Source organism: Pristiophorus japonicus, chromosome 1 (assembly GCF_044704955.1).
Source record: "Pristiophorus japonicus isolate sPriJap1 chromosome 1, sPriJap1.hap1, whole genome shotgun sequence".
Lineage (NCBI taxonomy): Eukaryota > Metazoa > Chordata > Chondrichthyes > Pristiophoridae > Pristiophorus > Pristiophorus japonicus.
Genome location: NC_091977.1, coordinates 106,237,962 through 106,264,144, shown reverse-complemented (window position 1 = coordinate 106,264,144; position 26,183 = coordinate 106,237,962). Strand labels below are relative to the sequence as shown.

General features: G+C 44.3%; 1 protein-coding gene across 11 annotated transcripts in view; it reads right to left on the bottom strand.

The window, feature by feature from the left end:
• The window catches only part of agtpbp1 (ATP/GTP binding carboxypeptidase 1), a 492,848-nt gene that overhangs the window by 233,741 nt on the left and 232,924 nt on the right, over positions 1–26,183 (bottom strand). For all 11 annotated transcript variants that reach the window (XM_070882177.1, XM_070882142.1, XM_070882161.1 and 8 more), the window contains 2 exons: positions 9,135–9,312; positions 4,533–4,627 (listed from right to left, as the gene is read on the bottom strand). In XM_070882177.1, coding sequence (XP_070738278.1) covers positions 4,533–4,627; positions 9,135–9,312 — 273 coding nt within the window. The remainder of the gene's footprint in view (positions 1–4,532; positions 4,628–9,134; positions 9,313–26,183) is intronic.

Here is a 26,183-nt window from a genome sequence, read left to right as displayed (position 1 = left end):
CTGCTTACTAACTAGGTCTGGAACTGTTACTAAAATGATGTAATGGTTACATTTTTTTTAACATTTTCTGAGTAGTTAAAACAAGATGTTTCATAACTTGCACACAGCAGGTTTTCAAATTTTATAAGCAGTGCTTAAAGCATGTGATTAGAAACATCCACTGAAAAAAAAATGTTCCAAAAGAATGTAAGCCAAGATCTCATTTCAGAAATGTCTGCAATAGATCCAACAAATAATCCCTTATGATGCCAAAAAAAAATGATTATTTCTTTTAATTAAAGATAAAGTTGTCAAGAGTAGTAGAGATCAGTAAATTGGGATAAATTTCAGTTTTTAAAAATTGAACAGTTAATGATTATGCTTTTACATAACGATTCACTAAAAGGCTTTTAATCCAGAAAACTCATTTCAATTTGGGCTTGACCACACAAGAAATGGAGAGGGATACAAGTGCAATGATTGTGTGTATTGTGAAACATTCACAGTTGTCAGTAGTGAGGGATTCCGATCCAGGTGCTCTGTAATAGATATCTGTTATTCCAAGCGCTGGAGAGAAGTGTTCAGGTCTTCAAGGGTCAAGTAATTGTGAAAAATTCATATAGTGATGATGAGCTTTCCAGTAGGAGCGAGAACAGAGGACAGAAAGCAGACCTAGTGGTTTCACAAAGGAGACACACCAAGGAAGATCCACTGGCAGGGAAGGCTGGAATGACAGTGACAATTGAGATAGTGAATGGGTTAAAATGAAAAAAAAAGGTGGAAAATGTGTAAAGGCAATAAGGTTGAGACACAGAAAATTGCGCTGGTAAACTATTTCAAGCTCTGGCGCATGAAGAAACGTGTGACAAAGCATCTATAATCATAGATGAGATGGTTCGTTCAGGGAACAGGACAGGAGACTCAGTGTGACGGTGGCAGTGAGAGACATAATGCTTAGGTGAGTGGTTGCTATACACGTTGCAAAGACAATGTACGCAAAATTGTGCTGAAAATTCCGGCCTCACCAGGTCCGTACGAAGTGCACATGGACGCGGCGAGGCCTCGCAAAAGCCAGCTTTCGGGACGCGATGCGCATGCGCCAAAAACCGGCTTTTCCAATCTGTCAAGATTTCTCTTCACAGATCCTCCGTATCCCTGGGAGAAGGATATTCACGCGGAAGAGATTGGGCTATATGCCCACTCTTGCCCAGCGAATGTCCTTAAAACTTTTACGCCTGGTAAAAACAGGCATATAGCTTACTTTTACCAGCGTCCGAGTTTTAAAACATATAAAAATTAAATTTAATCATACACTTTTATGTTAAAAACCCTGGGCCCGAACTTGGTGGAAGCCAAGTTCCACCCAAAGGACCACCAAGATACCTGACGGTACTTTGGGCGGGAGTTTCGTGAAAAAGTCCTTGAAAGACTGCCCGGCAGCAAAAAAACGACTTATGCCATGAATCTGGGCGGCTGCAGGCGGGAGCTCCCAATCTCAGCGGCAAATGCAATCCTCGCCAAAGTGCCACCGAGGATCGAGTTGGGCCCAGGGAGGGAGGAGCACATAAAAATAAAAATTTTCACCAAAACAAAAACACTGGAAGACCTTCAGGGAACCCCATACACATAAAATGTTGAAAAAAAAAAGCTCACTAACTTTTTTTGCAGGTCCCCTTATTTATCGTTGGGGTTAGACCTGCCTTCGCGCAGCAGTCCTTCCCCCTGCTGCCACCCACTCCCGCTGCACCAAACTAGCTGCTCGGCGGGCGGGAGGACACTTACGCGCCTTGCGCGCCAGCGACCGTCAGCGGGTGGTTCCCACCAGTCCTCCCCTCCTGCCGATGGGAGGCCTCTACGAAAAGGGCAATGAGGGGAGACCGCCCAAAAAGCTGAGAGGCAGCCGGCGGCAGTGGGTGGTAAGGCCAACAAGTTCGGGTTCCCTGTCCCTTAAAGTAAATTTATTTTAAACCCTATTAAAACACATTTAAAAAAATTTCAGAAAATATTTATTTTTTCTCAAATATTTAATGAACTTTAATTTTAAACATGTGAGGTGTTTTTTAAAATTTATTATGTTGTGTTTCTTGTTTTAGGAGGTTTTGCGCATTGATAGTAATGGGAACTCGTAAAAATGTAGTTCCCATTAACAATGAGAATACTAAAAAGTGATTGGTGGTCCAGCCCCAGGTGACTCCAGCATTTTCGTACATACGGGGAAGTCATCTCCCCATATGCTGCGCATCGAATGAAGGCCTCCAACCGGAATCGAAATTGCCTGCGGGACCACCAGGTATTTTCGCAAAAGATTTTCGGGTCGGAGGCGTTCGTCCGAAGGAAGTGAGTTGCCTACTTGGAGCTGGAGCTGTTCAAAATGAAGGAAGGCTAGTGATGGTTACCCAGGGAGCAAAGTGCAACAGAGGGTATGTGAGGTAATATTATCAGACATACTTTATGGGGTGAGACTAACAGGATAATTGAGTTAGTTAAAAACAGGCCAGTTAAATGAAAGGTCAGTGGAGGAGGAACAAAGCAAAGTTAGTCAATAACTGAGATTGTCTTTATGATAAGGAGATCTGGCACAGGAGTGATGGGCTGTACCTAAATAGGGCAAGCATCAAGAGACTTTCAGGGAACACAGAAATAGTTATTGAGCACCATATAATCTAAATGAAGGAGTGAAGGGCTGGGAGCCTGGACTGTGTATTATAACAGACAGGATGATGGAAATGATCAGGACAGTGCAAGAATGCGGCATTATAAGGAGTATCACAATATTCAGGCAACAAGAATGGGGGGGGGGTTTGGAGCGGAAGTAAGGAGGCAACAACCAAATTAAATGCATATACATGAAGGCAAGAAGCTTTCTAACTATAGTGGTGAAACTAAAGACACTGGTGAAAACTGTTAATTACATTATAGGAATCAGACATTGCTGACCCAAGATGATGGCAGTGAATATAAATTGCAAAGATACATGTCACTCTGGAAAGATGATGGGGGTTGTCTTGTATGGAACAAACATCCAAAAAAATGAGGTAGTCTAGCTCATACTATAGGAAAAGCCATGGTATGAATTTTTGAAATCCTTTTCATGTCTCTTCATCGTCTCACTAATGATCTTTTAGATTATCTAAAGGATTTCTATCAAGTATTTTGAAATCAAACATATTAATTCCCAATCTCGATTAATCCTCCCTCTATTTTTCCAATCTTATTAAAATGCCTGCATTTCTTTTAGTGTACAGTTCTGATGAATGGTTCACATCCAAAACATCACAACCTCTATTTTATTTCACTGCTTGTTTTTGTCAAACCTAATGCATCTTAAAGGCAAATTAGGAACATAGGAACAGGAGTAGGCCATTTAGCCCCTCAAGCCTGTTCCAACATTCAATGAGGTCATGGGTGACCTGTGACCTAACTCCATATACCCCCTTTGTCCCATATCCCTTAATACCTTTGCTTAACAAAAATCTATCAATCTCATATTTAAAATTAACAATCGATCTAGCATCAATTGCCATTTGCGGAAGAGAGTTCTAAACTTCTTTGTAAAGTGTAGAAGTGTTTCCTAATTTCACTGCTGGAAGGTCTGGCTCTAATTTTAAGACTATGCCCCCTAGTTCTAGACTCCCCAACCAGCAGAAATAGTTTCTCTCTATCTATACTATCTGTTCCACTTAATATCATGAAAACTTCGATCACATCACCTCTTAACCTCTAAATTCGAGGGAACACAACCTTAGTTTGTGTAATCTCTGCTCGTAATTTAACCCTTGCAGTCGAGGTAGCATTCTGGTAAATCTACACTGCACTCCCTCCAAGGCCAATGTATCCTTCCTAAAGTGTGATGCCCAGAATTGCTCACAGTACTCCAGGTGTGGTCTAACCAGGGCTTCGTACACAGCAATAGCATAACCTCTTCCCCCTTGTATTTTAGTCCTCTAGATATAAAGGCTAGCATTCCATTAGCCTTTTCTACTATTCTCTGTACCTGCTTATGACATTTTAATGATCTATGTACCTGGACCCCTCCCCCAAGTCTCTTTAGACTGGCACTGTTTATAGCTTTTCACCATTTAGAAAGTACCCTGTTCTATCCTTTTTAGGTCCAAAGTGGATGACTTTACATTTGTCTACATTAAAATCCATTTGCTACAGTTTTGCCCATTTACTTAATCTATCAATATCCCTTTGTAATTTTATGCTTTCATCAACACTGCTGACAATGCTGCCTATCTTTGTGAGATCAGCAAAGTGAGATACGTGGCTTTCTATTCCATCATCTAAGTCATTAATAAATATAGTGAATAGATGAGGACCCAACACAGATCCTTGCAGGACACCACTAGTTACATACTGCCAATTAGAGTACCTGCCCATTATCCCTACTCCCTGTCTCCTGCCACAGACATTTTCCTAATCTGATCAATAGTTTGCCTTCAATTCCATGAGCTTCAAATTTAGCTAACAGTCTCTTATGTTAGCTATCATTTTATTCTTGGTGTCAATCCTAGAATTAGTATAACTTGTAAACAAAATGAGCCCAGAACCTTCTTGTTTTCATCTTTTTCTTCATCTTCATTTTCATTGTCTGTTTCTACTTCAGTGTCGTCAGTGTCATCACTTTCATCGACAACATCATCAACTAAAACAAAAAAAAGTAATCCAAACTCTAACCAACATTATGGAGATTTGTTAAGAACTTTCAGTCAAGGCCATTGGTTGTTTAGCATCTTTTAATACTCAACTTAAACGGTGCTAAAGTAGTGACTGCTAGTTAGTTAGTTAGCTCTTGCAATAAACATATCATTTTCAAAAATGTTGAGCTTCTCTTGGACCAGTTGTCACTATTGTCTGGAACTACTATCTGTAACCATCATTAGAATGGTTGTCAGATTGATCCAATGATCATTCTAACTAAACGTATTGTATTATGTCTGCTTTATGCCATCCCCTAGTTCTACTTTTCACCAAGAATCATTCTGCTTTTAGCTCCCAGTACATGCAAACAATTTCACGGTCATTCTCAAATTTAAAATTTTGTCACGTCAAAGTTTTCAAATGATACTATTTTACTACACTCTCTGCAAAAAAGGTAATTTCTGTTTTTACTCAGTAGGTTTCTTTTCTGTGTTGTCCTATGATTATTTCACTATTATTTTGTTAACTGTGACGCATGTTAAACTGTTATGGCATAAAATTCATTGGTATACTTGTTACCATTTGCTATTGAAACATTTTTGGAACTTCCATTACATTTTGCAGGGAATCCAGAGAGATTTCTGGGAATGGAAAAAAAAGATTCCATTTTATCAGTAACAATACTGTGCAACAAACAAATTGTGCTTGAAATATCATCCCTGTCCTTTAGAGAATCCTAATTTTTTGCGACCAAGGTGGTGAAACTTTATTGTGTGTATCCTTTACAAATGTTATGATATGGTCTCAGTTGTCACTGATGTCAATCACAGACTAGGGAAATGGCAGTGATTAACACCATTAAAAATTTACTTTTGAGGATCTTGTTCCCAGGTCCAAAAAGGTTAGAAAGGGATGAGTACAAAGGCTGTTAATAATTGAAGGCACATTACTCTTTGGATATTAGTATACTTGAGAACAAGATATATAATTGGAGACATACCCAGTCTGACTTGCACGTGACACCAGTCCCCACATTACGTAGTTGACCCTCAACAACCTTTGTAAAACAATCGCTTCAAGGAAAAGGTTCACCATTACCTTCTTTCTTACATTACAACAGTTACTTCATTGGTTGTAAAGCGCTTTGGGACATCCCGAGGATGTGGAAGGTGCTATATAAATGTCCTTCTTTCTTTTAAGGCAAGTAGCGATGGTCAACTAATTGTGGCCTTGCCAACATCACCCACGTCCCGAGAACAAAAGAAAATGAACCAGCAGTTAACACTGTGAAGCTGTTTTTAAAAAAAATTGTTCATAGGATGTGAGCATCGCTGCAAGGCCAGCATTTATTACCCATCCCTAATTGCCCTCGAGAAGGTCGTGATGAGCCGCCTTCTTGAACCGTTGCAGTCCGTGTGGTTAGGGAGGTAGTTCCAGAATTTTGACCCAGCAACTATGAAGGATCGGCAATATACTTCCAAGTCAGGATGGTGTGTAACTTGGGAGGGGAACTTGCAGGTGATGGTTCTCCCATGCGCCTGCTGCTCTTGTTCGTCTAGGTCGTAGAGGTCATGGGTTTGGGAGTTGCTGCCAAAGAAGCCTTGGCGAGTTGCTGCAGTGCATCTTGTAGATGGTACACACTGAAGCCATGGTACGCCGGTGGTGCAGGGAGTGAATGTAGAAGGTGGTGGATGGGGTTCCAATCAAGCAGGTTGCTTTGTCTTGGATGCTGTCGAGCTTCTTGAGTGTTGTTGGAGCTGCACTCATCCAGGCAAGTGGAGGGTATTCCATCACACTCCTGAATTGTAGATGGTCGAAAGTCTTTGGAGTGTCAGGATGTGAGACATTCGCCGCAGAATACCCAGCCTCTGACCTGCTCTTGTTGCCACAATAGTTATGTGGCTGGTCCAGTTAAGTTTCTGGTCAATGGTGACACCCAGGATATTGATGGTGGGGGATTCGGTGATGGTAATACCGTTGAATGTCAAGGGGTGGTGGTTAAACTCTCGTTTGTTAGAGATGGTCATTGCCTGGCACTTGTGCGGAGCGAATGTTACTTGCTACCTATCAGTCCAAGCCTAAATGTCATCCAGGTCTTGCTGCATGCGGGCATGGACTGCTTCGTTACCTGAGGAGTTGCGAATAGCACGGAACACTGTGCAGTCATCAGCGAACATCCCCACTTCTGACCTTATGATGGGTGGAAGGTTATTGATGAAGCAGTTGAAGATGGTTGGGCCTAGGACACTGCCCCGAGGAACTCCTGCAGCGATGTCCTGGGGCTGTGATGATTGACCTCCAACCACCACAACCCACCTCCTTTGTGCTAGCTTTGGAACTCGTGAACCACCATTTGTTTGGAGTTTGGAGGTGAAGATGACAAATTAGGTATTTAAATATATATCAAAAGTTGTTAAAGGGTTAATTATTGAAGTTATTTTTCCCCAAAATTGATTATTTTAGTTGATCAAGCTACCAGACATAACCAATCTACTGTCCATGGTATACAAGTTTGTTGTTTCCAGTCCTCAAGATTGATTGATTGGGAAGGAGAATTTTGAATTTAATATAAATTTAAAAAAATTAAAAATGGGTGATAAGGTGAGGGAAGACATCACATAATAGCAGATTGGGACTTCACATGGCTTATTCTTCACAATGACAAGTTACCAGTCTCAACAGTGTTGCTATAGGGAGGTCAGTGCAAAGGGCAGGGCCTCCCTTGCAAGGAGGGGAAAAACATAAGGGCTCAATACCCCATGGTGCTCTTAGCACAGCTATAGAGCAGGATTGGCAGAGGCACAGAACAGGCATCTGTCTACCCTGGTCTCTTGGCCAAGGAAGGTATGACCCAAGAATAGAAAATAGGAAATAAACATCAAAAAGAACAATCTAGTTATGGAGCATTCTAGCCTTCGCTTCATAATCTGAAATACCTATCTGATCCCTGATCTTCATCCTTCATCCTCTCTTGGTATTATTCAGCTCCACTCCTTCAATTTCACTATCACAATTATCTTAACATAAAATAAATTAATCTAGTCATAATTAATTTTGCCTAAATTATTGTTACTAAAGTAAGAGCTGTATGTGAATGCAGAATTTTATACCGTTTGAAAGACCAGCCTTCTTGCTCTTGAACATTTTTTCAGGGGCAAGGTGGGGGGGGAGCAGAACAGACAAAAAATTGATTAATAACAGCCAAACAGTTAAACAGAGAACTGTCAGGTTAAGTCCGATTATTTTGTAACACTAACCTGTCTACACTGTCAGAAATGAGACCCTGCATATCATTGTAGACAGCTATCTATCAAACTGAGTTAGGTACCAGCTGGAACATTTTCAGGGCTATGGGGAAGAGCAGGGGAGTGGAACTAATTGGATAGCTCTTGCAAAAAGCCGGCACAGGTAGGATAGACCGAACTGCCTCCTTCTGCGCTGTCATTCTATGATTCTATATTGTAATTCTAGGATCAGTAGTAATGATCACACAGCATTGTCATTAGACATTACTGAATCAAAACTCAATGCCAAAGCTATTATATTTATCACCCATTTCTAGATACGGGACCCATCTCTGTGGAAGCTTGTTGTACAAGATAGATGCCAATTGTATATTGATAGAATGAGCACATACAGCAAAACTAATACTTTGGATAACTATCTTCCTGAGTTACTTGTCCAGAATGAGACTAGTCTTCAGCTTATTTCTCTGAGTGAAAGACAAGGGGCTGGATTTTAAGCTTTTCTATTTTCAGAGCGAAAACAGAAGCGGGGCGGGAAAGTTACCAGCTGGGAATAGTTTGCATTTTGGAAAGGAAGTTTTGGCATCTGGGCCCTGCGTTAGAGGGCGCAGCGTGAAGGGAGGCATTGTATACTTTTCATGGTGCAAAAATGGGAAACTCGCGAACTAAACTGCGGGGCCGTGTGTGCTCCAAGAGAGGCCTGGGGGGGCGGGAAATAAACCTTACAAACCTTAAAAAAAAAACACAAAAACATTCTCAAAACATTGCCCATGCCACAACAGAAATCGCTGAAAAAATTAAAAGAACACTCGCACTTACCTTTACAGTACTTTACCTTGCTCACCGCCGCCAGCATGGCTGGACCGCACTGATTTCCCAGGTAGTTATTATGGGCGTACTTCCGGGCGGACAGATCGGGCGGATGGCCAAACTACTGCCGGTGTCGCAATGAGAAGCATTGCACACCTGGTGCAGCTCTTCCTGGTGGCGCTGCTCAGTGCCGCCGCAAAAACAGACCAGAGGATCGCGAAGGGGTGCAGAAGACCTGAACTCCACCTTTCATACCGCTCCGGGGCACAACCCGGAGCGCAAATGACCGGAAAATCCAGCCCATGGAGTTTTGAGGAGTGTAGCTTTTCTCCCCACCCTACTCTCATTGTGCACCTTGTATATGCATTTGCATTTACTTCTTAATATACTGCTTGTATACTTTTTTCACATTCAGTTTAGGTTTGGGGAAAGGTGTTGAGAGTTCTTAAAACCTACCTTCAGGAGCTAAATTATATAGTTGAGCTACAGGACCACTTGTTGGAATTACTGGTAATTGGAAGTGGTAGACACTTTTAATGGTTGGAATGGGAAGACGATTTTTAGGAAAACATTTTCTCATGATGATACTAGAAATATTGACGAGAGGATCCAGGGTTCTCACCGAAAGGCATTCCTGAAAAATAGAAATAATACAGCAAAAAATTGTAGTCTGCAGATTCTGTGTCACGTTTCTCTTTAAAGAATTGCAGGACTGTATTAAGTTTATTAGTTCATGAAAGACTGAGCAAACATTTGTTTAGCATGCCTGTTAAATGCGTTAGCAAAAAACTTTGTTATTCAAAATACTAAACTTCAATACAGTACTACAACATCTTTAACTGTAAATTGCTTTTCTTTATTTTCCAAATGTAACTCCTGCAGTAAATGCGATAAAATAAAATGCATGGACCAGTGAGGAAGATTACAATGTGATGAAAGGAATAAAGGACTTTACCTGAAACAGCCAAATGGCTCAACATAAATCTTTCTTGTCAATAGTTAAATCTTCATTGATCTGCAACCTCATGAGCAATGTGGAACAGATTCCGCAGTCAATGCATAATGTAGCATGATATTAATACGGACCAAGAAAGTGTCAAGTTTTGCTGAGCTAGCCGATCTTAGCCAGAGTAGCAACAGGGGCAGACAGCGTTGACCTCAGTGCCCCTTGACTAAGGAAGAACGATAAATAAGCTGGCCAGAGTTAAGGCATTGAACACTTTCCAATGATGGCCTACTGGAATTGCATTTGTGGACACTGGGTGAGGGCAGAATGAAATATACCACCTACAGCTGAAAAGCCTGTCAGCATTCACTGTGAAGGGCCACAAAGAACAATTATTTGTGCCAGGAAACAAAGAGCTGTTACCATCTGTGAAATCATATCAAAGCTTGAGATAGTGTCTACTCTGCAGAGCCCCAAAGCAAAATGTAAACCATAAAACAAAAGCCCCCCCCATCTATCTTCTATTTGCAGTCTGCTGAAGGAAGAAATTTGGTTGGAGTGTACATCGGAGCTGAAGTAAAAGACCCTGACAACAATGAAAGATCACTTTCTGTGGAGTGACATGTTACCAAGTTCTAAATTGGCACAAATGCTATTTTATTTACAACACTCAAATTTTTCATAGCACATTATGAATTCTTGAGTTTAATCACAAAAGATCAAAAGAAAACACAGGCCTACAAGAGAAAGTTATGCAAGCAGCAGTTGGTGCATGAAAGTTTCAACTAGCATGCATCTTGTTGCCCAGGGAACAAGAAAAATATTTTCTGATATTAGTGTTAAAAGTGATGAAACCACAGAGCAGCGAGAGAACTGTATCGACCTTGTGTAATTTCTCAAATTCTGTCCTAATTGCTTATTCAAGAGAAACTTCTAGCTAATATTGGGAACAGCATTGGGAACTTGCCAAAGGGTAGGAAATTGTGTGTGTGAGCAGCTCGAAAGCCAAAACTTAAAGGGTTGAAGCCACTTAAAGGTACATGGCCACTATTATGTTTTTTGGGATTGTGCCAGATATTTTTCTTAGTGCTAAAGTTCACTTTTGTAAGCAATCCCTCGCTTTTTATGAACCAGAGTATGGATTTAAATTCACAATGAGGTAGATTTCAATGGAATGAAAATCGTGCGGTTGATAAAATGGGTGGACAATCTGCTCCACCAGATTACCACCCAGGCAGTGTAGCCGAATAGCTATCCCAATATCTGGTAGTGTGATGCTGCCCTGGGGTTGAATAGAAACCCTCATTAACATAATTAGCTCACTAAATTGACAGGGATTGTCTGGTGTTCTGCTGATTTCAGATAGCACAAGAATAAACTCTTATCAGGGCTAGGCTATAAACAACAAGTATTAAGTAGAAAAACGATACAGAATATTTCAGTCGATTACAGAGCTTTTTACTGACACGTTGTTGAGTACAAAGTAACTGAACCACACAACTAATCTTTTAGTGATACAGGGCCTAAGTTTGCCCCCATGAGGTGCGGCGACTTTGTAGAAGACAAACCATGCCGAAAACTTCTCTCGGTATTCTCCCCGCTGCTGGAACGTTGCAGGTCCTTGGCGCAGCGCAGCACAAGCTGTGGGGGGCAGAGCCAGGTCACGGCGCTGAAAACAGTGTCGGGATCTCTGCACATGCGCGCAAAAGTGTGCGCGCATGTGCAGTAGCTCCAGGCTGCCAAAGCTGCGTGGGAGGGGCCCGAAGCACGCCGCCCCTAGCCCTGGCCGAATGGGCTCACTGGGGCAGCGAAGATCGGACTTGGGCCTCCCTCCTCTTCATCTTCAGCTCCCGCTCCGGCTCCCCCCACTCCCGGTTCAGGTCCGCTGCCGCTTCCCCCCCCGTTCAGGTCCGCTGCCGCTCCCCCCCGCTCCCCACTCCGTTCAGGTCCGCTCCCGCTCCCTCCTCCCCCTTCCATTCAGCTGTTCCTGCTCCATGTCCTTGGCGGGGCCTGCCCACCCGGCATCTTGCTGGGGGCGGGCCCCACCTGAAGTCGTTGGCCCGGCTTTCTCTCGTCGGCCGGGCCCATTCAGCCTCCTCTCCTCCCCACTCCTCTTCCCTCCCTCCCCCCTCCCCCCTCCCCCCCGCGCTGTCAGAAACACAGAGAGACACTGACAGACAGAGAGAGAGAGAGAGAGAGAGACACAGAGAGAGAGAGAGACAGAGAGAGAGAGAGACACTGTGAGAGAGAGAGACATTGCGAGAGAGAGACACTGCGAGAGAGAGAGAGACACTGACAGAGAGAGAGAGACACTGACAGAGAGAGAGACACTGACAGAGAGAGAGACACTGACAGAGAGAGAGAGAGAGAGAGAGAGACACAGAGAGAGAGAGAGACACAGAGAGAGAGAGACACTGTGAGAGAGAGAGACATTGCGAGAGAGAGACACTGCGAGAGAGAGAGAGACACTGCGAGAGAGAGAGACATTGCGAGAGAGAGACACTGACAGAGAGAGAGAGAAGGACACTGGGGTGGGGGCCGTCCCAGCACACTGTTGGAGGGTTCCCGGTGCTGCAGTCGGCGAGTAGAAACTTAATTTTTTTTTAATTTTAATTTTTTAATTGGTTGATTTATTGATTTATTTATAATTTATTATTGATGATGGCTCTTTATTTGTAAAAATGACGTGTTTCATCTTTGTATACTTCCCTCCCCACGCCCCCCCCCCACCTCATCTCTCGTTCCCTACGCCTGATTTATAAGTGTAGGCAAGGTTTTTCTGAGCGTACAAAAATCTACACTTACTCCATACTAAGTTAGTTTGGAGTAAGTTTTCGCTGCCTAAACTTGCAAAACAGGCGTAAGTGGCTGGGCACGCCCCCTTTTGAAAAAAAAATCTGTTCTAAAATGGAACTATTCTAACTCACTAGAACTGGAGCAAACTAAATGCCGAGAATTGCAATTTCTAAGATGCTCCATTCTAAACTAGTTGCTCCAAAAAAATAGGAGCAACTCAGCCGAAACTTGAGCCCACTAAAGCTGGATCAGTGTCCGTAACTTAACTTATACGCAAGGTTTTATCCATAAAGTCTCATAGTCTATTTTGATGAACTAAGACGACCTGAAAGCACACTGCCTGAGAAATATTACTTAATCCCACTGAAGTTCAAAACTGGGATATCGGAAATCAAAGGATGTCTTCCATAGTTGGACAAAGCTTATAAAATTGAAATGATAGTTTCCAGTTCCACCTAAATAGAACATAGAATTTCATAGAAGATACAGCACAGAAACAGGCCATTTAGCCCAACTAGTCCATGCTCCACTCGAGCCTCCTCCCATTCTTCCTCATCTAACAATATCAGCAGAATCCTCTATTGCCTTCTCCCTCATATGCTTAGCTACCCTCCCCTGAAATGCATCTATGTTATTTGCCTCAACTACTCCTTGTGGTAGTGAGTTCCACATACTTACCACTCTCTGTGTAAAGAAGTTTCTTCTAAATTCCCTATTTTATTTCTTGGTGACTGGGGAGATGCGACATGCGCTGTGCAAGCCCCGAGCCTGTTTTTTTAATAGATCACTGCACTCTGGTGTGAAGGAATTCTACCTTATAAATTCTTTAAAAATAAGACACTACCCTTATAACTTCTTTAAAAATTCTACCTTATAACTTCTTTAAAAAAATAAGACAAGCTAAAATTGGAAATCCTAGCTATGCAAGAATTATAGCATTCAAGGGCTGTACCTGGATAAGTAAATTTATTAACTTCTTAAAACAGGACAATTGTTGAATGGCCTAATCTGGATTGTCCATCACAAACAAATGGCATCTGCCCTCTTGATCATAGCTTGGTGATCGAACAATGGACACGTGTAAACACATTAGTTAATCCAGTTGAATTAGCTAAAGGTCAAGCAGCTATCGCATAAACAAGACCAAATTCTTGGGACTATGAATAAGTTATTGTATAACTTCTGAAGAAAATGACACATCACGGATTGGCTAACTAACAGAATCGGGATAAATGGGTCATGTTCCGGTTGGCAAACAGTAACTAGTGGGGTGCCACAGGGATCGGTGCTGGGTCCTCAACTATTTACAATCTTATATTAATGACTTGGATGAAGGGACCGAGTGTAACATAGCCAAGTTTGCTAATGATACAAAGATGGATGGGAAATCAAATTGTGAGGAGGACACAAAAAATCTGCAAAAGGATATAGACAGACTAAGTGAGTGGGCAAAAATTTGGCAGATGGAGTATAATATGGGAACATGTGAGGTTATCCATTTAGGCAGAAAAAATAGAAAAGCAAATTATAATTTAAATGGAGAAAAATTGCAAAATGCTGCAGTACAGAGGGACCTGGGCATCCTTGTGCATGAAACACAAAAAAGTTAGCATGTCGGTACAGCAAGTAATCAGGAAGGCAAATGGAATGTTGACTTTTATTGCAAGGGGGATAGAGTATAAAAGTAGAGAAGTCCTGCTGCAACTGTACAGGGTATTGGTGAGTCACACCTAGAATCCTGCGCACAGTTTTGGTTTCCGTATTTAAGGAAGGATATACTTGCATTGGAGGCTGTTCAAGAAGGTTCACTAGGTTGATTCCGGAGATGAGGGGGTTGGGCCTATATCTTATCGAAACATATAAGATAATGAGGGTGATAGACAAGGTGTATGCAGAGAGGCTATAAACTAGGGGACATACTCTCAGAATAAGGGGCCGCCCATTTAAAACTGAGATGAGGAGGAAGTTCTTCTCTCAGAGGGTTATAAATCTATGGAATTCTCTGCCCCAGAGAGCTATGGAGGCTGGGTCAGTGAATATATTTAAGGTGGAGATAGATTTTTGAGCGATAAGAGAATAAAGGGTTATGGGGAGCGGGCAGGGAAGTGGAGCTGAGTCCATGATCAGATCAGCCATGATCTTATTAAATGTCTCGAGGGGCCAGTTGACCTGCTCCTGATCCTATTTCTTATGTTCTTATGTAACAAACACTCAAGTGCCTATCGCACAAACAAATGACATCTGCCCTTTGAACATAGATGGTAAACTCACAATAGCCATGTATTGATACAACAGTTAGTAATGCAAGGGTCAGCTAAAAAATAACTAGTGATAATTAACTCGATCAACAAAAGACGCTTGTGAGAAACAACCGAAAAGGGTATAAATGTTGAAAGCTCGATTGAGAAGTTTACACTCGCTTAAACGGGCATAAACGTTTCTCTACTACAGAGCAAGGCAGAAGGCATCGTGCCTGCTCTGTGTTTTCTATTACTCGAAGAACTAAGGTAACTGCTGCCTTGATAATTGATGGATACCCTGCTTAAACAATTTTAAGAACTGTAATACTGTAATGAGGTTTAGATTTAAAAGTAAGATTCTCTACTAGAAATAAGATTGTATTTTTCACCTTTTTTAAAACAGTTAACGTTGCGATTGACTGACTCACCAACTGTAAATTGCAAATCGGTTCTTTAAATAAACCTCTATATATTTTAGAATTGTCTCTCTTGGTCTTCTTTGCCAATAACTCGCGAACCACATCTCCGTAGTCTTTTGGTGAAGAGGTACATTACTGAGGAGAGATCCCTGGACCCTTACAATATCTGGGACATTACAATCTGGCTAAAACTTGCTAAAAAGTGCTATCTGGAGGACGGTAACATTCTTGGGTTGTTCCTTTCCTTTAGGGAGACAGAGTCCGGACCTTTAGACCCAGTTAGCATCTTTAGGAATTGGCTACCTCAACCTTAAGTTGCGAGTGAACACCCAAAGGAGCGAGGATTATAAAAATCACCATACTGGAATGGTACCTGTAGACTGGAATGAGGCTAATATAGTCCTATCTTTAAAAAAGGTGACAAAATGAACTCGGGTAACTATAGGCCCATTAGCATGACATCAGTAATAGGTAAAATTCTTGAGGGAATCATTAGGGATGCAATATATGATTGCTTGGATAGAAACATAGAAAATAGGTGCAGGAGTAGGCCATTCGGCCCTCCGAGCCTGCACCACCATTCAATATGATCATGGCTGATCATGCAACTTTAGTACCCAATTTCTGCTTTCTCTCCATACCCCTTGATCCTTTTAGCCGTAAGGGCCACATCTAACTCCCTTTCGAGTATCTAATGAACTGGCCTCAACAACTTTCTGTGGTAGAGAATTCCACCGGTTCACAATTCTCTGAGTGAAAAAGTTTTGCCTCATCTCGGTCCGAAATGGCCCACCCCTTATCCTTTGACTGTGTCCCCTGGTTCTGGACTTACCCAATATCGGGAACATTCTTCCTGCATCTAACCTGTCCAATCCCGTCAGAATCTTATATGTTTCTATGAGATTCCCCCTCTCATTCTTCTAAATTCCAGTGAATATAAGGAGGATCGAGAAGGACATAATAGGGTCACCCAACATGGCTTCATAAAAAGGAGGTCTTACAAATCCAATTGTATTTTTTGAAGAAGTTACATAGTTGGTGGATGAGGGAAGTCCAGTAGAGATTGTCTACTTAGACTTCCAAAAAAGCTTTTGATAAGGTCCCTCACAAGAGGCTTCTCTGTAAGATCGAAACCTCTGGTATTAATGGTAATATATTGAGCTGGACTGAGAATTGGCTGGCAGGACAAAAAGTAATTATAGATGGATTTGGATCTGTTTGGAAACCGGTCACCAGTGGTGTTCCACACGGATCAGTGTTGCGACCGTTGCTATTTTCTGTTTTTATTAATGATCTGGATGTAGGTGTTGGGGACACAATCTGCAAATTTGCAAATAATACTGTGCAAGCATTAGGACTGAAGATAATACTGTGCAAGCATTAGGACTGTAGATAATACTGTGCAAGCATTAGGACTGTAGATAATACTGTGCATTAGGACTGTAGATAATACTGTGCATTAGGACTGTAGATAATACTGTGCAAGCATTAGGACTGTAGATAATACTGTGCAAGCATTAGGACTGTAGATAATACTGTGCAAGCATTAGGACTGTAGATAATACTGTGCATTAGGACTGTAGATAATACTGTGCAAGCATTAGGACTGTAGATGCGCATCTGCTTCAGGTGGATCTTAATATATAGGGAGATTGGGCTCATGACTGGCAAATGATGTATAACTTTAATAAGTGCAATGCATGTGGGCAGGGCAAATGCTCAACATTCATACACCCCTCAGGGAAAAGTATTAAAGAAGGTGCAGACAGAAAGAGATTTGGGCATTCTAGTGCAACTATCTTTAGAGGTACATGAGCAATGCCATGAAGTGATAAGCTAGAGCAAACAGGGTGTTGGGTGTATAAGAACATAAGAACATAAGAATTAGGAACAGGAGTAGGCCATCTAGCCCCTTGAGCCTGCTCCGCCATTCAACAAGATCATGGCTGATCTGGCCGTGGACTCAGCTCCACTTACCCGCCCTCTCCCCGTAACCCTTAATTCCCTTATTGCTTAAAAATCTATCTATCTGTGACTTGAATACATTCAATGAGCTAGCCTCAACTGCTTCCTTGCGCAGAGAATTCCACAGATTCACAACCTTCTGGGAGAAGAACTTCCTTCTCAACTCAGTTTTAAATTGGCTCCCCCATATTTTGAGGCTGTGCCCCCTAGTTCTAGTCTCCCCGACCAGTGGAAACAACCTCTCTGCCTCTATCTTGTCTATCCCTTTCATTATTTTAAATGTTTCTATAAGATCACCCCTCATCCTTCTGAACTCCAACGAGTAAAGACCCAGTCTACTCAATCTATCATCATAAGGTAACCCCCTCATCTCCGGAATCAGCCTAGTGAATCGTCTCTGTACCCCCTCCAAAGCCAGTATATCCTTCCTTAAGTAAGGTGACCAAAACTGCACGCAGTACTCCAGGTGCGGCCTTACCAATACCCTATACAGTTGCAGCAGGACCTCCCTGCTTTTGTACTCCATCCCTCTCGCAATGAAGGCCAACATTCCATTCGCCTTCCTGATTACCTGCTGCACCTGCACACTAACCTTTTGGGATTCATGCACAAGGACTTTTAGTGTCCCCCTCCCCTTTTATAGGGGGCACTTGGAAAAATTTAATTTTAGCGCCCCAAAAAAAAAACCCCAAAAAATGAAGAAAAAAAAAACACAAAAAAAGGAAAAAAAGGGGCCTTGAAAATGTCTGCTGTATCACCCAGGCGGGTGGCACGGGTTAATGTTTGTTTTTTTTCAGGTAAACTCAAAAGAGTTTCATGCACAAGGACCCCCCAGGTCCCTCTGCATCTCAGCATGTTGTAATTTCTCCCCATTCAAATAATATTCCCTTTTATTGTTTTTTTTCCCCAAGGTGGATGACCTCACACTTTCCGACATTGTATTCCATCTGCCAAACCTTAGCCCATTCGCTTAACCTATCCAAATCTCTTTGCAGCCTCTCTGTGTCCTCTACACAACCTGCTTTCCCACTAATCTTTGTGTCATCTGCAAATTTTGTTACACAACACTCCGTCCCCTCTTCCAGGTCATCTATGTATATTGTAAACAGTTGTGGTCCCAGCACCGATCCCTGTGGCACACCATTAACCACCGATTTCCAACCCGAAAAGGACCCATTTATCCCGACTCTCTGCTTTCTGTTCGTCAGCCAATTCTCTATCCATGCTAATACATTTCCTCTGACTCCGCATACCTTTATCTTCTGCAGTAACCTTTTGTGTGGCACCTTATCGAATGTCTTTTGGAAATCTAAATACACCACGTCCATCGGTACACCTCTATCCACCATGCTCGTTATATCCTCAAAGAATTCTAGTAAATTAGTTAAACATGATTTCCCCTTCATGAAGCCATGCTGCGTCTGCTTGATTGCACTATTCCTATTTAGATGTCCCGCTATTTCTTCTTTAATGATAGTTTCAAGCATTTTCCCCACTACAGATGTTAAACTAACCGGCCTATAGTTACCTGCCTTTTGTCTGCCCCTTTTTTTAAACAGAGGCATTACATTAGCTGCTTTCCAATTCGCTGGTACCTCCCCAGAGTCCAGAGAATTTTGGTAGATTATAACGAATGCATCTACTATAACTTCCACCATCACTTTTAATACCCTGGGATGCATTTCATCAGGACCAGGGACTTGTCTACCTTGAGTCCCATTAGCCTGTCCAGCACTACCCCGCTAGTGATAGTAATTGTCTCAAGGTCCTCCCTGCCCACGTTCCCGTGACCAGCAATTTTTGGCATGGTTTTTGTGTCTTCCACTGTGATGACTGAAGCAAAATAATTGTTTAAGGTCTCAGCCATTTCCACATTTCCCATTATTAAATCCCCCTTCTCATCTGCTAAGGGACCAACATTTACTTTAGTCACTCTTTTCCGTTTTATATATCGGTAAAAGCTTTTACTATCTGTTTTTATGTTTTGCGCAAGTTTACCTTCGTAATCTATCTTTCCTTTCTTTATTGCTTTTTGAGTCATTCTTTGCTGTTGTTTAAAATTTTCCCAATCCTCTAGTTTCCCACTAACCTTGGCCACCTTATAGGCATTGGTCTTTGATTTGATACTCTCCTTTATTTCCTTGGTTATCCACGGCTGGTTATCCCTTCTCTTACCGCCCTTCTTTTTCACTAGAATATATTTTTGTTGCGCACTATGAAAGAGCTCCTTAAAAGTCCTCCACTGTTCCTCACTTGTGCCACCATTTAGTCTGTGTTTCCAGTCTACTTTAGCCAACTCTGCCCTCATCCCACTGTAGTCCACTTTGTTTAAGCATAGTATACTCGTTTCTGACACAACTTCCTCACCCTCAATCTGTATTACAAATTCAACCATACTGTGATCACTCATTCCGAGAGGATCTTTTACTAGGAGATCGTTTATTTTTCCTGTCTCATTACACAGGACCAGATCTAAGATAGCTTGCTCCCTTGTAGGTTCTGTTACATACTGTTCTAAGAAACAATCCCGTATGCATTCTATGAATTCCTCCTCCAGGCTACCCCATGCGATTTGAGTTGACCAATCGATATGCAGGTTAAAATCCCCCATGACTACTGCCGTTCCTTTTTCACATGCGTCCATTATCCCCTTGATTATTGCCCGCCCCACCGTGAAGTTATTATTTGGGGGCCTATAAACTATGCCCACCAGTGACTTTTTCCCCTTACTATCTCTAATCTCCACCCACAATGATTCAACATTTTGTTCATTAGAGCCAATATCGTCTCTCACAACTGCCCTGATATCATCCTTTATTAACAGAGCTACCCCACCTCCTTTCCCTTCTTGTCTATCTTTCCAAATCGTCAGATACCCCTGTAAGTTTATTTCCCAGTCTTGACCACCCTGCAACCATGGGCCCAAGTTTCCACATGATTCGCGCCTGATTTTTAGGAGCAACCGGTGGAGAACGGACTATTTTAGAAATCGCAATTCTCCACATTTTTTTTTCTGCAGTTCTAGTCAGGTAGAACAGTTCTAGTTTCAAACAGAATTTTTTCTTCAAAAGGGGGCGTGTCCGGCCACTGACGCCTGATTTGAAAGTTTCCACAGTGAAAATGTACTCCAAACTAAAGTAGAATGGAGCCAGTGAAGATTTTTGTAGAACTGAAAAAACCTGTTCTACACATTAAAAAATCAGGCGCAGGTTACAAATTAGGCGTCCAGAACGAGGTGGGGGGAAGGGAACTCATTAAATTCGACAATAAATCCTTATTTATACTTCTACAAATATTCTATAAATAAATCCAACCTGAATAAACATTTATAAGCCAAGAAAAGATTAAATAAATCATCTTCCTACCTGTGTGAAAGTGCTTCAGCCATGGAGAATTCTGCAAACATTCGTGCCGCTAAGCGGGAGGGGGAGAGAGAGAGGGGGGTGGAGAGAGAGAGAGGGGGGGGGAGAGGAGAGAGAGGGGGGGGGGGAGAGAGAGAGCGGGGGGGGAGAGAGAGAGGTGGGGAGAGAGAGGGGGGGGGAGAGAGAGAGGGGGGGGAGAGAGAGGGAGGGGGGGGAAGAGAGAGGGTGGGAGGAGAGAGGGGGGGAGAGAGGGAGGGGGAGTGGAGGGAGGAGAGGGGGAGGGGAGGGAGGAGAGGGGGAGGGGGGGAGGAGAGGAGGAGAGGGGGAGGAGAGGGGGAGGGGGAGGAGAGGGGGAGGGGGGGAGAGGGAGAGGGGGGAGAGGGAGAGGGGGGAGAGGGAGAGGGGGAGAGGGAGAGGGGGGGGAGAGGGAGAGGGGGGGGAGAGGGGGGAGAGGGAGAGGGGGAGAGAGGGGGGGAGAGGGAGTGAGGGGGGGGAGAGGGAGTGAGAGGGGGGGAGAGGGAGTGAGAGGGGGGAGGGGAGAGGGAGTGAGGGAGGGGGGGGAGAGGGAGTGAGTGGGGGGGAGGGGCGAGGGAGGGAGGAGGGAGGGGGAGAGAGAGGGGGGGGAGAGAGAGGGGGGAGGGGGAGAGAGAGAGGGGGGAGGGGGAGAGAGAGAGGGGAGGGGGAGAGAGAGGGGGGAGGTGGGAGAGAGAGAGGGGGGGAGGGGAGAGAGAGAGGGGGGGGAGGGGAGAGAGAGAGGGGGGGGAGGGGGAGAGAGAGAGGGGGGAGGGGGAGAGAGACGGGGGGAGGGGGAGAGAGAGAGGGGGGAGGGGGAGAGAGAGAGGGGGGAGGGGGAGAGAGAGGGGGGAGGGGGAGAGGGAGGGAGGGGGAGGGGGAGAGGGAGGGAGGGGAGGCGTCGGGTCGGGGAACAGGAGCGCGGGTCGGATCAGTCGGGTGGGGGTGGGGAACGGGGGTCGGGTCGGGTCGGGTCGGGGCGGGGGGGGGGGGGAGCGGGTGTCGGGTCCGGGGGAGGGGAGCGGGTGTCGGGTCGGGGGGAGCGGGTGTCGGGTCGTGGGGGGGAGCGGGTGTCTGGTTGGGGGGGGGTGGGAGCGGGTGTCGGGTCGGGGCGGGGGGGGGGGGGGGGAGCGGGTGTCGGGTCCGGGCGGGGGGGTGTCGGGTGTCGGGTCGTGGGGAGCAGGTGTCTGGTCGGGGGTGGGGGGGGTGGGGAACGGGTGTCTGGTCGGAGGTGGGGGGGGGGAACGGGTGTCGGGTCTCGGGGTCGGGTCGGCGGGGGGGGGGCGGGAGCGGGAGCGGGTGTCGGGTCTGGTCGGGCGGGGAGCAGGAGCTGGCCGTGGGAGGAGCCTCATTCACGCAGCCCCAGTGAGGCCATTGGGCCAGGGCTAGGGGCTGCGTGCTTCGGGCCCCTCCCACACAGTTCGGCCCCTGGAGCTATTACACTTGCGTGCCGACTGTAGCGCATGTGCAGAGGTCCCGGCACTGTTTTCAGCGCCGGGACCTGGCTCCGCCCCCCCACAGCTCGTGCTGGCTGTGCTGAGGGCCAGGGGACCTATAAGTAGGTGGAGAATACCGAGGATTTTTTTAGGCACCGTTTTAGACGCGAAAAACGGGCGCCCAGCTCGGAGGGGCGCCCGTTTTTTTTCTTGTGGAAACTTGGGCCCCATGTTTCTGTCATGGCCACCAAACCATACCCATTTATAATGATTTGTGCCGTCAACTCATTTACTTTAGGTTAATTGTGTACAAGACGAAGCATGCTATTTTGTCCTTGTATAAGACCTTGGTTAGGCCGCACTTGCAATATTATGTCCAGTTTTGGTCTCCTCACATGGTGGGTGATATTGAGGCTTTGGAAAGGGCGTAATTCCCATTTTAAAGCATCTTAGTTATCAAGATAGGCTAAAAGAGCTGGGGCTCTACACTTTAGAGAAGTGCAGACTTAGAAGTGATCAGATGGAGTTTTATAAGATAATGAAGGCAATAGATGGTGTTCCAGTTGACAGTTTGTTCCAATGAAGTAGATTAGGGAGGACCAGGGGTCACAAATGTAATTGTCCTGTGGATGCATCCCAACACCCTATTTGCTCTAGCTATCGCTTCACGGCATTGCTCATGTACCTCGAAAGATATGTGCACCAGAATGTCCAAATCACTTTATATCTCCACCTACTTTAATGCTTTTCCCTGAAGGGTGTATGAATGTTGATCATTTGCCCTGCCCACCTGCATAACACTTGCACTTATATCGGGCCCAAATTTCCCAATGAGTTGCACGATTTTTCTGGTGTATCTTTTTAGTTGCAAATATGGCCATTTAATTTGCGCCAGTGTAAGTGAGTTAGTTAGGTTTTTTGTTTGGTCAGGTTTTTTTCCAAAAGGGGGCGTTCCCAGCCACTTATACCATTTATGCCAATTTGGCCAGAAAAAAGTTGTACTAAACTAATTTAGGGCAGAGTATGTGTCCACTTTTGTCCGCACAGAAAGACCTTACTTACAATTAAGGAATCGGCGCAAGTAACTACATTTAAAGCACCAAACAAAGCACAAAAAGTAATAAGCAATTAATTACCAAATAAAATAGAAGGAACCCTGCACCTAAAACACCAAGACCAAAGTAATAAGCAATCAATAAATAACACATAAAAAAATAGAAGGAACCCTGCACCTAAAGCACCAAAATCAATCAGTAAGTAACAAATAAAAAATAGAACTCCTACCTTAGGGAACACAGTGGGCCGCCAATAAGGGAGCCCATTCGGCCAGGGCTAGGGACGCGTGCTTCAGCCCCTCCTACACAGCCTACAGCGCGCATTTGCAGAAACAGCCTGCCAGGAGCACGCATGTGCAGAAGTGCCGAGATCTAGCTCCGCCCCCCTCTCTTTGTTCTGCGCCATGTCAGCTCCACAGACGGCCCGAGAATCAGCCATGATCGCAAGTATTTTTTTTTGCGCTGCTTCTGATCTAAAATGTCGGCGAAGGCTCGGAGGTGCGCCGAACAAATCGGAGGGCCAAATTTGGGCCCATAAGGCCAGATCTAGGTTAGATGTCAGGAGGTGGCTCTTTTCCCAGACAATAGTGGATCTCTGGAACAGGCTGCCGTCTCGTACCATGGATGCTGATTCGCTGAATCTAAAACACATATACCGTTTTGGGTACTGTTGGGGGAGATGGTCCATCAGGGGAAGGCAGCAGCAGCCAAGTTCATGGCACCAGGGGTGGCTCTGCTGCACAGGAGGGCAGAAAAAAGAGTGGGAGAGCTATAGTGGTCAGGGATTCTATTTCTTTTTCTTTTCTTATCAGTAGGTAACCTTTGGTATTGTTACCAAATTAAGTTAATTTAAGGGTTAAGTCATGGCAGGAGAGCCCAGACCCGTGTCATGCTCCTCCTGCGCTATGTAGGAAATCAGGGACTCTTCCTGTGTCCCAGACTACTACGTGTGCAGGTAGTGTGTCCAGCTGCAGCTCCTGACAGACCGCATTGCGGCACTGGAGCTGTGCATGGATTCACTCTGGAGCATCTGTGATGCTGAGGATGTCATGAATAGCACGTTTATTTGAGTTGGTCATACCGCAGGTAAAGGTTACATAAGCAGAGAGGGAATGGGTGACCATCAGGAAGAGCAGTGGAAGAAAGTTACTGCAGGGGACCCCTGCGGTCACCTCCCTTCAAAACAGATATACCGCATTGGGTACTGTTGGGGGAAATGGCCCATCAGGGAAAGGCAGCAACAGCCAAGTTCATGGCACCATGGGTGGCTCTGCTGCACAGGAGGGCAGGAAAAAGAGTGGGAGAGCTATAGTGGTAGGGGATTCTAATGTAAGGGGAATAGATAGGCATTTCTGCGGCCGCAATCGAGACTGCAGGCTAGTATGTTGCCTCCCTGGTGCAAGGGTCAAGGATGTCTCGGAGTAGCTGCAAGGCATTCTGGAGCGGGAGGGTGAACAGCCAGTTGTCGTGGTGCATATTGGTACCAACGATATAGGTAAAAAACGGGATGAGGTTCTACAAGCTGAATTTAGGGAGCTAGGAATTAAATTAAAAAGTAGGACCCCAAAAGGTAGTAATCTCAGGATTGCTACCAGTGCCACGTGCTACTCAGAGTAGAAATAGCAGCATAGTTAAGATGAATACATGGCTTGAGGAATGGTGCAAGAGGGAGGGATTCAAATTCCTAAGACATTAGAACTGGTTCTGGGGGAGTTGGGGCCAGTACAAACTGGATAGTTTCCACCTGGGCAGGACTGGAAACAATGTCCTAGGGGGAATGTTTGCTAGTGCTGTTGGGGAGGGTTTAAACTAATATGGCAGGGAGATGGGAATCTATGCAGGGAGACAGAGGGAAGTAAAAAAGGGGGCAGAAGCAAAAGGTGGAAAGGAGATAAGTAAAAGTGGAGGGTAGAGAAATCAAAGGCAAAAATCAAAAAGGGCCACATTACAACAGAATTCTAAAAGGACAAAGAGAGTGTCAAAAAAAACAAGCCTGAAGGCTCTGAGTCTCAATGCGAGGAGCATTCATAATAAGGTGGATGAATTAACTGCACAGATAAATGTTAACGGATATGATGTAATTGGGATTACGGAGTCATGGCTCCAGGGTGACCAAGGCTGGGAACTCAACATCCAAGGGTATTCAATATTCAGGAAAGATAGACTAAAAAGAAAAGGAGGTGGGGTAGCGTTGCTGGTTAAAGATGAGATTAACGCAATATTAAGCAAGGACATCAGCGTGGTTGAGGTGGAATCTGTATGGGTAGAGCTGTGGAACACCAAAGGGCAGAAAATACTAGTGGGAGTTGTGCACAGACCATCAAACGGTAGTAAGGAAGGGAGGTTCGGGATGGCACCAAACAGGAAATTAGGGACGTGTGCAATAAGGGTACAGCAGTTATCATGGGTGACTTTAATCTACATATAGATTGGGCTAACCAAACTGGTAGCAATACTGTGGAGGAGGATTTCCTGGCGTGTAAAAGGGATGGTTTTCTTGACCAATATGTTGAGGAACCAACTGGAGAGCTGGCCATCCTAGACTGGGTCTTGTGTAATGAGAGGATTAATTAGCAATTTTGTTGTGCGAGACCCCTTGGGGAAGAGTGACCATAATATGGTAGAATTCTTCATTCAGATGGAAAGTGACACAGTTAATTCAGAGACTAGGGTCCTGAACTTAAAGAAAGGTAACTTTGATGGTATGAGACGTGAATTGGCTAGGATAGACTGGCGAATGATACTTAAAGGGTTGATGATGGAAAGGCAATGGCAGACATGTAAGGATCACATGGATGAACTACAACAAGTGTACATCCCTGTCTGGTGTAAAAATAAAACGGGGAAGGTGGCTCAACCGTGGCTAGCAAGGGAAATTAGGGATAGTGTTAAATCCAAGGAAGAGGCATATAAATTAGTCAGAAAAAGCAGCAAACCTGAGGACTGGGAGAAATTTAGAATTCAGCAGAGGGGGACAAAGGGTTTAATTAGGAGAGAGAAAATAGAATATGAGAGTAAGCTTGCAGTGAACATAAAAACTGACTGCAAAAGCTTTTATTGGTATGTGAAGAGAAAAAGATTAGCGAAGACAAATGTAGGTCCCTTGCAGTCAGAATCAGGTGAAGTTATAATGTGGAACAAAGAAGTGGCAGACCAATTGAACAAATACTTTGGTTGTGTCTTCACGAAGGAAGACATAAATAACCTTCTGGAAATACTAGGGGACCGCGGGTCTAGCGAGAAGGAGGAACTGAAGGAAATCCTTATTCGTCAG